Source organism: Dryobates pubescens, chromosome 19 (assembly GCF_014839835.1).
Source record: "Dryobates pubescens isolate bDryPub1 chromosome 19, bDryPub1.pri, whole genome shotgun sequence".
NCBI classification, from domain to species: Eukaryota; Metazoa; Chordata; class Aves; order Piciformes; family Picidae; genus Dryobates; species Dryobates pubescens.
In genome coordinates, this window is record NC_071630.1 from 17,487,167 (window position 1) to 17,501,345 (window position 14,179).

At 40.9% G+C, this 14,179-nt stretch overlaps 1 protein-coding gene across 1 annotated transcript in view; it reads right to left on the minus strand.

Annotated features, from left to right (window-relative positions):
- Window positions 1-14,179, minus strand: part of MYLK3 (myosin light chain kinase 3) — a 31,812-nt gene that overhangs the window by 13,407 nt on the left and 4,226 nt on the right. The window contains exons 2-3 of the mRNA XM_054170086.1: window positions 2,910-3,000; window positions 1,154-1,592 (exon numbers count right to left, since the gene is read on the minus strand). Coding sequence (XP_054026061.1) covers window positions 1,154-1,592; window positions 2,910-3,000 — 530 coding nt within the window. The remainder of the gene's footprint in view (window positions 1-1,153; window positions 1,593-2,909; window positions 3,001-14,179) is intronic.

The window sequence follows — 14,179 nt, forward strand, 5'->3', positions numbered from 1 at the left end:
AGCCTTCTCTTCTCAAGGCCAAACATCACCAGTTCTCTCAGTCTATAGCAATATCTATAAACTGTATGCAAAGCTGTTCCTGAATGCATGGAAAAAGGCTACAGTCGTCAAAGCTGCTTCTGTCTCATACTGCATCCTTTCACTCAGACTCAGGAGAACAATATCCCAGGGTGCCAGCCTTTGCAATGAGCCTTTTCCCTTGTGAAGCCAACATGCTGAGATCAGGAGAACTTCCTTTTATTTTGCTAATCCCAGTAGACATTTACCCATTGCACTGAAGATTTAAGTGACCACCCTACATATTCACAAGTACCATGACAAATTGCAAGTTATCAAATTTAAGTACACAAAAAATAATGCCATGTTCTTGTCTGGGCTTCAGGCACTGATTTGTAGACATGGACAATGGGGAAATTCCACACAAAGTACCATACACATGTGCATATGTATGCAAGCACATATATAAATAACGTTATATCCACCAGCCCAGCCAGGAGGAATAGCAGTTAAAATTTGCCAGAGATTTTCTATCTACCAGGTTTTAGCTGGTAGGGGTGTTTTAGTTGTGGGATGTTGTTTTTCACTGTCTGTTGTTTCCCCCCCGCCTTTAATTTAAATAAATGGAACTAAACCCCTAAATATCTAATTCCAAAAGGAAATGCTTATGAAAGATGTAACACATGAGATCTGTATGTGGAAAAGATCAGGCCAATGGAGATTAATAACTGAACAATATGGTCATTTACATGACCAAGAATACTGAGGAGAGGAAGTGCAACAAGATGTTTGGTTCTGTCATATACTAGTAAATGCCTCAAAATCCTTTCACCCCCGAGGTTATAGAAACAGGAGTCAAAAGGAGTGAGCAGTTTCTAAGTGTCCAACTACTTGAGCTACACTATGGCAGTCACCTTTCCACCTCTAACACAGAGAAGCCCAAATCAAATAAAAAGCCTCACATATACCTAGCCCCCTGACTCTTTGGCTTCAGAGAAATGTACACAAGGTCTTTGCCACTTGGAGTTTTTGCCTTTCCCCTGGATCATGCCTAAGCAGGAGCTAACTCCTTCAATGACCTTTTTTGGTTTTCCTTTTTTCTTTCAAACCCAAGAAACGGTTTCAGATCACAAAAAGCTCCCAATGGGGCCATTACCTGGTATGTGTCACTTCACACCCTGTGTCAGATACAGCCTGAGATGTGGAGGGCACAGCTTCCTGGGATGCCACACTTAACAATTGAGGTTTGTTTTGATTCTCCCCAAGTTTCTGATGAACAAGCTGCCTGTGGCAGTCCTCTAGGTGTGGGGCTCTGTCCATATCGTGCGCTTCAGCAGGAACATTTTGGTTGCCTACACAATCTTGATTTACAGAGGGAAGACCGTTGTGTTGATCCAAAGCTTTGACACCGGTGTCCTTTTGTTGTTGACAGTTCTCAGAGCTGTGTGTTTTGCCAGCACCTTCTACTACTTGTTGCTGCACTGTCCTCTCTTTATCTTGGGGTTTGGAGTCAGCTTTGCGAGCTACAGCACTCGAAGCATTCACCTCCTCACATGCTCCCTTGTTTTCATCCAGCCTTTTCCTGCTTTCTGTCTCTGAACAAAACAAGCCATTAATAAACTATCCTTGACAACAGGGACAAAAAAACAGGGAGGGAAAAAATTAACATGCCATTCAAAGTAACCTACGTGGCCATGTACATCTGGAAATGCAGCAAGAACCCCCCATAAAGTTATAAAATCCTTACACCAGCAGGCTTGAGACAGCCATTATTGATGCCCATAGCTTACCAGGGGTTTAATTGCTCTCCAGGCTTGCCAGCAGCAGCATTACAGATTGAACCTGCATTTCCACAAAACAAAGAGAACTGCAAGGCTCAAGCTCCCTGCGTCCAAAAATCTGAAATTACTCTGTGAGCCAACAGAGCAGGTCCTTCAGGCACTGCAGACCCATCCAGGCTTTTCCTGAACCTGATCCACCTTCTACCTGATTGGAAGGACAGAGGTGCACTAAGCAAGACTCCAACAGACATACCACTTTGAGACAGTATGTCTTGCATTTTTAACAGAAGGACAAGAAAGTTCCTCAGCACCTTCTCATAATAACAGTGGTGAATATTAACAGTGAAAATTTCTAGGGCACCTTCTTTCAGGATTCAACACACACAGGTCACTGGCAATCAGTGTCAGTTCACAACTCTCTGTAGCTTTGAGTTAGAACTGTAACCATCTGCTTCGTTTTTGTCACTTCCTAAAGGATGAAGCAAAAAAGGGGACTGCTTGTATTTCAAGGATTCACTAACAATTTGTGAAGACAATGGGATGACAAGGCCTGCTCAACATCACACTCACATTGCTGCAACGCCACAGGCATTAATAATGGATGCAAACAGGCAATGCTCTGGCAGATGGATCCTAACTAGGAATCTAGCCCAGACATGGCAATGAAACTTTCTGAGTTAAAAAAATAAAAAAAAATCCCAATGTCAACATATCCTTTTTCAGAAAGGGGAAGGAGGGAGGGCTGTTTCAGATGTGTTAAGGGAAAATAATTTATTCAGCTTGCTATATATTTCCACCACCTTCATAGTGCCGAAACAAGGACTACTCTCCTAATGCAGCTCACTAATTCCAAAGGAAAACAACAAGAAAAGAGAAGCCACCACCAAACCGTGCAGACAAACAAAGCTGCACCTTTGAGTTTCTTGATCTCCTAACATTTTGTGGGTTTTTTCTGGGAAGACAGGTCACCTTACAGGAGATGAGAACTCTATTTTCCCTGTACTGGTGGACAAAGTTACTCAGTTACATTTGAGTAATTCAGGTAGTAGGAAACAGCAGGCTATTAATTTCCAGTTTGTCTGCAACACATTCTAGAGCTAGACCTTGCAGCATGCCTAGAGTGATACATACCTTCCAGAGACTTCTTGCTTTCAGTCTGAGTTCCTCTGTTACTAAGCACATGCTTAGGTTTTGCACCACTCTCCTCGGGCTTATCTTTGGCCTAAAAATGACATAAGAACACACACACAAAAAATAACAATGATGTCCAAGAACATTTATTTCTCCAACTGTGTAGATATTCAGACTGTAAGATGGATACTAACACCTCTGATCCTCTGAATCTTAACGCTGTGTTTACTCCCTTCCTGCAATCTCTTCCTGCTGTTGCGGACAGGCATACTTCTACGGCAGGGTGACATAGCGCTATACGTTAGCTCACTGCTTTCCATTATTTTGCCTGGCAGAGGTTTTGCCTCCTGCCATCTTTACTCAAATTGATTAGAAACTATGACACATAAGAAATGAGACTATTTCTATTGCTTTTGGGTTGGTGACCAAAAGCAGCGTCTGAGGGTACTGTTAATACATTTGCCTCAAGGCATCTAAAAATTCCTCATTTGAGCTATGACAGAGGTGAGAGCCTTGTGGTAACTCCTAAGTACTTGGCATTACGTGTCACCTTTGGCACATTAAAAAACAGATCTATTGTCTTTCAGAAGCAGCTTTCTGGTTTAAAGCTAATTTCTTCTTCCAATTAAGAAAGCACAGAGGAAAAAGAATTTGTAGTATCAACAGTAAACACTTCACACTGCAATATATAGAAATCAAATTAAAGCTGACTGACTAACATTTAGCAAAAAGGATTGCACAAAACCAGGAAAAGGCATAACATATTAGTGTGTAGGTAAAATCGAGTGATGAGCAGCCTCCTAACCTTATCTGTACAGGCAAATAAGCAACATGTACAATATTTCTGCAGAGAACCTGTGATTACAAGATTGCTGCAAACCAGTCCCTTCGCCCGTTAGTAGAAGTGGTTAAGGATTTCATGCTCCAGTCCCACAGATTACATAGAGATACTCCGCCCCCCTACCCTCTTCCCTAAAAACAACACAACCAAAGAGTAAAAATATTTTAAAAATCATTACCATTTTTATTATAGCTCTAAGCAAACCTGCAACAATGATCAGGGGGCACATTATTCTTGCAAAATCCTAGATTGCAAAGCAAGCCTTGGATAAGTGACGGCTTAATGCCGGTGGGGTTTCTGCCTGCTGGTTCTGCTGGCTAGTTTGGGTTTTTTTTGAGTTAGAGGTATGGGTCCTATGAAGCTCAATTCATAGCCTTTTATTAATGTGAGTCTGACCCCACAGTACTTATTCCATAAGCATTCCCATGGCATCCCTGGTATGCTGTCACACCATCAACCAACAGCTTCACCCAGAAATGAAAACAGGACCTCCCCACTCCCATCCCCGCACTGTGTAACCTTGCACTAAGCCAGCTCCACGATAAGCAGCATGCCATTGCAAAACAGCAAAGGCTGGAAAAAAGCACGTAGGAAGTTCTGTGTGCAACTCCTGTACAACTGTAGAGCTCTTCAGACGTGTCTATACTGCTATCACAAAACAGGCTGCAAACCCAAGACCTAAGTTAGCACATGGCTCAGCACAAGCAATTTGTTTTTAAATCACTGCTTGCTTTGCTCCACATTTCTCCAGCTAGGTCACACACAATCTACCTCACTAATACAAGCCTGGTTCAGATATGAATTAGCAGCTTGTGGCCAAAATCTAGATATACCTTAAGGTCTTATAACTGACCTTATGCTCCAATCAAAAAATCTGTTCATGAGCAGGACAAAAAAGAACGATGGTCATATTGCAAAATGTGAGTTAGAAAGTTAGCTGTAGAACTCCATTTCTCCAATAAATACTGCCTGTTCTACAACCAAGGTAGCAGTTAGAGCCTGGGACACAGACCTCTACCCCATCTTAGTCCTTCAGGTCACCAATAGCAAGACATTTTGCCTCTCAGACTCCGTCTGCCTATCCATATTGCTTGGATAATGTTCTGACCTCCTTCAATCTCTTTTTGTGAACACTACTGTGGAGGCAGTGCATAGTGGCTAGCTGACATCAAATCCCAACAGTTTGCTAGGAGTCCACATGAAACCCCTCATGTCACCACTTGTTATTTGCATCCCTCCTTACTGCTCTTTTCACTCATAAAATGGCAATCAGGAAATTAAATTAGTTTATCATCTTGACATCAATCTCCATCAGGCCATCATCAGTTCAGGGCGTAAATCCTGCAAGTAGATGTCTTCTGGCACTTCGCAGTGACTGCAACAGCAACTTGTAACAATGCAGCTTTAACCCAAAGGTATCAAGCTTTTCTATTTCTCCAGAAATCTACAGAGCTTAAATTGGAGCTGCAAGCAAGTACAAGCTTCATCTCTGTGCAGAGAATTCATTGTTCTCAATATAATGGAAACTCTTTATAAATTCATCTAGCTCGCTTATCCTCTTGCAGTGAGGAAAGAAGACCAGGAGAGCACTCAGAAAGCCTGAAACAGTATGCTAGCATCTAGCATGGTCCCCTGCTTGTAAAAGTAGCTTCCACCAAAACATTGTGCAGTTTTGGTGAAAATCATTTGGATTAAGAAATAAACAGATACTTGCATTTAAGCCAAGTTCTACTTACTGTAATCACACCTTTAAATACAAAGTGATTTTTTGGAACAAATATACATATTTCAACTCTTCCAGTTTCCCCCACCTTCGCCCCTACCACAGAAGGGCAGAAACCACAGTGAAAACTGAAAACTCCCATTAGCTGAAACTAATTTCAGATGCCTGTAACTTTTACAAACAAGGTTAAAGAATAAGGTGCTGGAATCAACCATGTACTCATATTTTACCTGTTCATCTCTCAATTTCCTCATTAAAAAAACAGCTTAGAAAGTGATGTCTATGGACTTGCAAACCCAAACACTATTTGATGTGAGGAGTGAATGCAGTCGAGTTGGTAAAGTCACTGTTCCATTAAGAAGATGTATCTAAGACAACCTACATATCTACAGACATAAATCTGCTCAAAAATATGACCATAAGGCAGCAGGGGGGTTATAATGGGCACTGTGTTCAGGATTCACAATCAAGAAAACAAATGCTTCTTCCAACAAAAGATGCATTCAGGATGTTGCTCATACTTTCAACTAAGGCATCAATTCAGTCACTAATTTGAATGACATTGCTGATCTTAGAGCACTGGTAAAAGCTGAATTTTCCTTTAGAAGAACAAATCACTCCTCATACTTGTTACAGAATTGCTTGGCACACCTCAGGAACCTCAGACATAAGACTGCAGGGCAAATTTTGAGTTTTGGTCTCTACCTGAGAAGCCTTGCAATTCAAATGTCACAGCAGTAACCTGTAAGAGCAATACTGAGAGGAAAACCTGAATTACACATAATTCAAGAAATCAGCAGAAGAGCCAAAAGGTCTGCTAGGTCATAAAGTAAAATATGAAGAATAGAAAACCAAAACCAACCTCAACAAGGATTTCCAGAAGACTCCCCTTCTTCCATGGCACAATGCCTTTGAGAATAAAATCCACTACTTTAGAATTTTTTAATACTTCTCCCACAAATGTAATAACATTATCCAGTGTATCAACCCTTTTCTCTATCTTTGCCAGCCTCTCCTTATGCTTCGAGGCATCTAGCTGGGCAGCCTTCATCAATTTCAACACTTCTGAGCATATGCTCTGGATATCAGTCTGGTGAGCACTGTCCGAAACCTTTAGGCCTTTTATCATTGCATCTGTCTCATCAGGAGCTGCTCGGGACACTGTTAGCTTGTTAATGCCTTTTTCTACATCATCAATGCCTTTGTTAACTCGCTGCAGTTTGCCTGTCAGATCTTCTTGGAAGTGCAACAGTTTGTCCATCTTTTCGTTCAAGAGATACAGTTTTTTGTCCATCGTACTTAAACTGCTCACTTTTGCAGACTGTAACTTTGTCAGGGCATTTCCTTCTGCAAGGTCCAAGCTACCCACAGACATTCTGTGCAGACAGTAGGACGGATGTCAGAGAGATCAGGCTGGCTTTTCATTAATCATAAATTAGAAAATAAGGGTCTGAAAGTTCATCTTCAGCGACTCCTACACCAGACGACCTCACTGACTGGAGTCGCTAGAGCATATCATGAGAGAGCTATTGCACAAAAGATTTATTTCTGTGTTATCTATTTCTTACTGTGTGCTTTCCATGATGGAGGGAATTTGGCACCAGAGTATATTTCCTTGGGCCTCCTTGACGTCACAAAACCATTTAAAATTCTTTGTCAAGTGGCTGTTGATAGGCAAGCATCTTATCAATTGCCAATGCCTGAGCAGACCTCTGGAGAGAAAGGGATCATATTTATGAACGGTTTAATCTCTGTGATAATGAAAAGAACTTGTTTGAGCATTTCTCTTCATTAAGTCAGAAAAACATAGAAGTAAATTTGATGGCCTTGTGCTAAGGCTTAGAAGAACTCAGCTTTGCAGCACAGAGGCAGAGTACCCAGCACAGACACAGAGTGTGCTCTTTAGGTTGGCTGGCACTTGGATTTAAAAATAGAGTACAATGACAAGGATCTGATATACATATCTAGCACCAGCATGTCTTTGTCAACTGAACTTCTAAAATTAAATCTTTCTCCCAGGCTATGAAAATGAATTGAGTCAAACAAAACAAACATCAAAACACACCAAAACCAGAAAGTATCTTCATGAAGGCACAGCAGAATAAATCTTGAGCAACAAAACTATAAAATCCTAAGTCTTATTGAAAGGATTTGTTACTGACAAGCATTCATTTCTGAAGCCCAGCACATACACTACAAAAAAATTAGTCACTGGAGAACAAAGATACTCACTTAATGCTTTGCAAACATTAATGAATGGTATGTCCTTAGAATACAGCACAGAGCAAGTCAGTCCTCTTCCCAGAGGATGAACTGCAGCATCAAGACATAAAGCACACTGTCCCATGCCAGACATGTCGCTGTGTTAAACAATTGTCTGTTTCTTCCAGATCCTTTTTCACTAGGGCTGCCTGTATCTAGAACATGCCAGGGGAAGCAGCAGGGAAATCCTGTGGCTGCAGGAGTCCCGGTGCTACTGAATAATGGAAGCACGTTTAAGCCATATGCTTGGGGACACTGAGCATCTCTACCTCCAACCCTATCCTCAGTTTAAGGAAGGGGCATATGGGAAGAAAGTGGTCTAAGTTTTACAGTATCCCACAATCTTATTAAATAAAAAAAAAAAAAATAGAAATCAAGCATACAATGCAGTAGTAAAATATGCAGCTCTGTCTTGAATGTAAAGGCCATCAGCAATAAAAGCTTTGCAACTCCATTACTCGTTTAAAGAATTAGAGTTGTCAGCCAAACACCTTTACATAATTCCCTCAAGCCCACAAACATGCTTGATGGCAAGTAACCAAAACAGACATCATGTTAACTAAATCAAGAATACCAGTTGAATATTGCCCTCTTGGGACAGGGAAAAAAAAGGTAATATCATTAGATTGTTATATGTGAAATGAGACAACTTGCAGCAAATATTTTAAGGAAACCTAGCCGCAGAAACTCATCCACAGTTGCATATTCAGAATTTAGGAAGCCCCCACAAGTCAGGGAACCATGGAAGTACAAAAGAAATGCACAAAATACTATTAAGTATCTTTTGCATATTTAGAAAGCAGTTGTCAACTTTTTCAAGTTACACTGAAAAAAATCTACTTAATCCACATCCAGTTGCTGCATCTTATCAACACACCCTTCTGAGTATTTCCTTCAGCAAACGAAAGGGTAACTGAACATTTTTACAGCGCCTAAACTGTCGTAAAACTAAGCCCTACACCGGCAAGTAGTTTCTCATGAACAGCATCCTAGACACATGAAAGGTAGTAAATCATGTCCACAGACTAATGGTGCGGCAACAAACCAATTCTCATGACAAATGGCAAGCACTGAAATGGGCATTGGCTGTAATTTAGAGAAGTAACTTCCAACAGCAAGATCTGCCATACAGTCTGGATAAGTCTATCCAGTCCAATAGCTGGGTTTCCTGCTGAGGTAAGATCATACTGGGAACTGGCCCACACCTGCTTTAGAAGGCCAAGAACGTGACATTTAACACATCACTTATGTAGGCTATTGGTTGACATCCACTTGTACAGTAAAAGGGTCTATAAAGCACTACCTCCCAGTGACCCTGGTATGACCCATTTCCATACTGCCCAGCTCATAATAGTATAACATTTAATGATGCAAATCTGTTTCATAACCTACTATGTTAACAATCTTGCAAGTCCTGATTTCTATCTCCCCTTCCATTTTATTCTTTTTCAAATTCAATCTAAGAATACTCCCAGGCAGTGGCACAACTAAGGATAGGTTACAGAATCTGAGACCATGTATAGAACTGCAATGCATCTCCTGTCAAGCAGCTGACAGCTGATAGCTGAACAGATCAATTACAACATTTCATTTACATCAAAGTAATGAGATTTCTAGATAACATTGTTTACCATTTGCCCACATGGCTTAACTAGAACTTTTAAGTCCTTCCTCCAGGTTACTTTGCCTCTCAGAAGGACAAGAGAGCACCTGTTGCCCATCCATACTCACTCACTTGACCCCAGAGCTTATCCTCACCATTAAGTCTGCTAGCCACAGAAACTAATTACATTAAGAAGCTGTCTCATTACCATTAATTTTTCTTCTTTCAAAATACCTTTCTTTTTTTAAACCCAAACAGCTACTAAACTATTTTACCACCTTGGAACAGAAGAGTGACAGTCCCTGGTGTAGTGGTAAGGATTCACCATTCCCCTCCACCACACTCTCCAACAAAACTCTCCCCTAGAAACTGAACAGAAAAGTCCTGCTGCTTGTTCTGCTTTCCCAAAATTCTATTGATTTTACATCTAATGCAGTCAGTTCCTCATAAAGCCTGCTGATTTTAACAGTCAGCCATAAAAGCAGCTCTTGGATTCAAGGAGCCTCTCAACTACAAGATGTGTTCTCACTACTACTAGGAACTCAGAAGAAAACTCCTAAGGCACCGTTTTTAGCTGCTAAAAGCTCTTCTGTCATGGCAGTTTGCTCAGGTACAAAGTCAGTAGGGATCCACCATAATGTAGAAGAGTAGCCTTGGCTCTACAATTAATATCAATAGGAACAAAAGGAGTAAAAGCAAACTCTTGTTACTGAAGTGATGCAATAGATCTCTCAGTACAAACACACATCAAGGGTTATTTCTAGAAAAAATCAACTTCTCTTATAAAAAATCCCAAACCCAATACTTAGATAATCCAGAGTTTGCTCTAAAACACAATGAAATCAACACAATCGTTCTTGCTAACTTGAAATTTGTCTGGCATCAAATTCCTCAGCAAAGTCTCTGCTTTGCCAGCAGCACGCTTTTGTTTAAGATGAAAATTGCCAAATTGCACTGCACTTTGCGTTTTCTTCTTTCCTTCCCACTTTAAAAGATCTTTTCAGCTTCAAGTCTGAGACGTACTACAAAAATCTGCACACAGAGTTGTATTAACTTGCTCACCTGTAACCACTGTTGCCAACCTCACCTTTCTCAATACCACCACCGACAATTACTGTAAGAACACATTTTGACTTTTTTCTTTGCTCCTCCACTTACACTTGCAGGGTTAAAAGGCTCTTCCCCCAGCTTCTACCCTTTGCATGTATTGGCTGAATTGTGATCACTCCAAGCACAATTTTCCATTGCACTGGTTTAAAGGTAAACCAAACTGCACTCGGACTGCACTGGAATCAAGCAAATAGGTCACAGACAGATACACACAAGGGGCAACTTCCAGTCACTCACAAACCATTTGACTACACTCAAACATGCTTTGGCTAGGGACATACACACTTCAAAACTTGAAGGAAAAAACAAACAACAAACCAAACACCAAACTTGCAAAAGCAGTTACTGCCATCATTTCAAGCCTTGTGCAAACTAGAGTCTTGGTTATTGATTTGTTTTTCCTCTCCTCCATATTTCTATCTGACAGTTGCAACCACGATACAACAGCAAGCGCTGTGTCCACTGTTGCTTGCAAGCAAGTTTCTTCACAGGAACCTCATGGATGGGACAATACTTACATTTTTTTATGTAAGAACACTAACTGGCATTGCTCTTCCCCACTAAAAATCATAACACCAGGTTATGGAAATTCTAGGCCAGGTAGTCATCAGTCCTTATAATAAAGTCTCCTATGTGCTACATTCACCTGCTGATCTAGATCTCACTGACATTTTGATTTGACATCACCTAAACACAAAGTAAAACTTTATCAACTCAGCCTTAGTCTCAACACAAACTCTGCTTGAAAAAGGATTCTGAGTAAAAGATTTTGTGCACAAAAGTTGGTGGCTTTGCAAGCTCTTCTCAATGAGCACATGCTCGCAGAGAAGCCACTCATAGTCCTTTAGGTGAATGTTTGAACAACTGGCAAAAATCACAGAAAACTGCATCCATTTCAGATGGGCAAAACACCTCCAGCTAAAATTGTAATGGTTCTCATCCAGTTGGAAGAACGACATGGGAAACAAGAAATAATTTCATCCTCAGAAAAGCTTGCTTGTCTGAAAGAAAATCACAATGCAAGCCAGTGGAATTGACTAAAACACCTAAGAATGAACATCCAGCTTCTCAGAGAAGAGAATGAAAAGACTTGTCATTTTATGTCACTACAGCAGACAGTTTAAGAACACTTGAATGTGAGTTGAAAACTCTGAGGTAGGGCCTGTGGTGGCTTTAGGTTATGCCTTTAAAATTTAGTTACAGATTTTGAGCAGAGAAGTAGAAAAAATATAAATGAATCACTATTGGGTATAAAAAGGAAAAGATTATTCTAAACAAATCCATTGGATAGATATCTAGAATAAGACTAGTTGTACCATAACAATTCTTTCTCTTCTGATCTCTGCTGGTTTGCTTGGCTCAGGAGAGATTAATGCGCCTTGGCTGGACTTGGCTAAGTCTAACCCACTGCTTTTTCTCTCTGCTCCTTTTCTCTCTTGAGGCAGGAGGGTAAGGGCAGGGCAGTGGAATAGCTTACCTGGTCTCTGACCAGGGGGGCGTTTTGTGCTGTTTGCTAATTGTCAGTACCTGTATAATATTGTAAATACTGTCTATTTTGTACATACTCATTGCATTCCATTGTAGAGCGTAGATTTTTCTTGCAAATACAGCTTCATTTGCTTCTAACCGAGTTGGTCTGGCAAACTTAATGCTGGGGGGAAACTTCAACCCACCACAGGCCCCCAGTGGCATGCCTGAGGACAGTGATCCAGTCTTCTGTCTGAACCTGGTATGTCAGTACAAGGATCTAGTCAAAACAGACAACCAAAGCACATTTGGTACAGCCATTTCCATTCATGTAACAGTAAGTACCTCCTAGGGCTTCTCTGCAAGACTTCTAATAGAACTCAAGAAGTTTTGCTTCTGAATCACCTTGCTGCCTTAAATCAACAGCAAACAAGCAAGAGTATTAATTTTAAGCAACAACACAGAAGGTTCTTCTCTGCACTCACAAGAAGTTCTTGAATTAACACTACTATACTAAACCATCGATTTAGCAGTTCTATCAGATTAGTGACAAATTAACCTCTAGATGCATTGCAGAGACAGCTGTAGTGTAGACTCAGATGCACAGACTGTCAACACAATTAAAAAATACAGCATCAAGCAAAAATCACTCTGAGGAAAGTAAATAACACTGCTGATACAAGATCCAGGATACAAATGGTTCAGACTTCATATTAGTTCATATCATAGTATTGATTCGGTTGGAAAAGACCTCTAAGATCACCGAGTCCAATATTGAGACTATTTGTCACTGAAGTGTAGTAAGACAGTGCCAGCCACAGATCCAGTAACACTACATGGAGATCTTCTAGTGCAAGAAATTAGGAGAGTAGGCAAAACACTGGGCTGGATGCTTGAAAAGACTGCAGTAACTCTGCAGGGAGGTCACATGTTACACTTGCCAAGAGACTCTACACACAGTCCATGGAAATAGTGAAACAGAGGTCCCTCACTCTTGCTTAGCCACAAAAGGAGGTACAGAAAAAATTTGCTGAAGTTTCTCTAAACTGAATCTAATGAAGAGTAGATGTTATGAAATGTTCCACTGACTGCAACACTAGGAGAATTCCCATCAGTCAAGTGTAGTACTCCACAGCAATGACTGGAAGCTATCTAGCTGGCTTACCAGGACAATCACTGACAGCCATTGTAAGAACTGCTTCATGGAGCACAATGACCCAGGCAGCCATCTGAAAACTCTTTCCTGGCCCTAAGACTGATAATTCTGTACAAAGCAAGCCCAGAAACGAAGAAGTCAATCAAGAAATCTGTAGTACACAATTTTCCTTTTATGGCAAGAGAGGTCAAAGAAGATGCAATTCAACTTGGGTCAATTCCTGAAGTGCTGAGAAACAACCAAGACCTTGAAATTCCCCATGCTGGGCCTTCTGGGGGCCTTAATCAGAAACTGGAAACAGGAACCCAGCAAGAAAATATGCAGAACAGAACTATTTATAGAAGAAAGGCATTTATTTGCCATTCTACCCAGCCCCATACAGTACCAATGAGTATGCAACAGCAGTGCTGGAAGGGATTTAGTTTCTGAAAAGAAGCAGACAGGACAGTACATACCTGAGGTTGGGAGGCATGAGTAAGAACTCCAAATAAGTTGGATGAGCCAGGAAACACATGTACTGCTCAAGCCTGAACACCAAAACAAGGACACAAAGGAAAGAGTGAAAGGCAAGCCACAAATTCAGGCTGGACTTGATGATCTTTGAGGTCTCTTCCAACCTTATTGATTCTATGATACTGGGAAATACAGAAGACAACAGCAGGAAGAACACTGCTGGCTCCTGCGATCTTAATTCAGCCATGAATGGTGAAAACAAAGCTGTTTTGTAGCATCAGAGACTATATATAGCTCACTACTCTAGTTCATATTCCAGAAAATGATACTCAGTAGAATACATTTAGACTGCAAACCACTATACACTGGTGCAAAATTTAAATTGCAGCATAATATCTCTCTTGAGTTCCCACAAAGCCTAGGAAGATAGTGTCAACAACTGAGATACTCAAATTCCCCAAACCATATGTCTCTGTAAGAATTCCAGTCCTTCAAAATGGCTTACTACTGCTGCTGATTTATTTTTTTCAGTCTGTCCACCTCTTTCCTAATTCTCCATCACTGCCTGCATATAGCCTGCCAATACTGGACCCAAGAATGGCAGTACACAGCCTGGGATCCCAGATCCATCTGCTGAGTAGAGGAATGACACCCC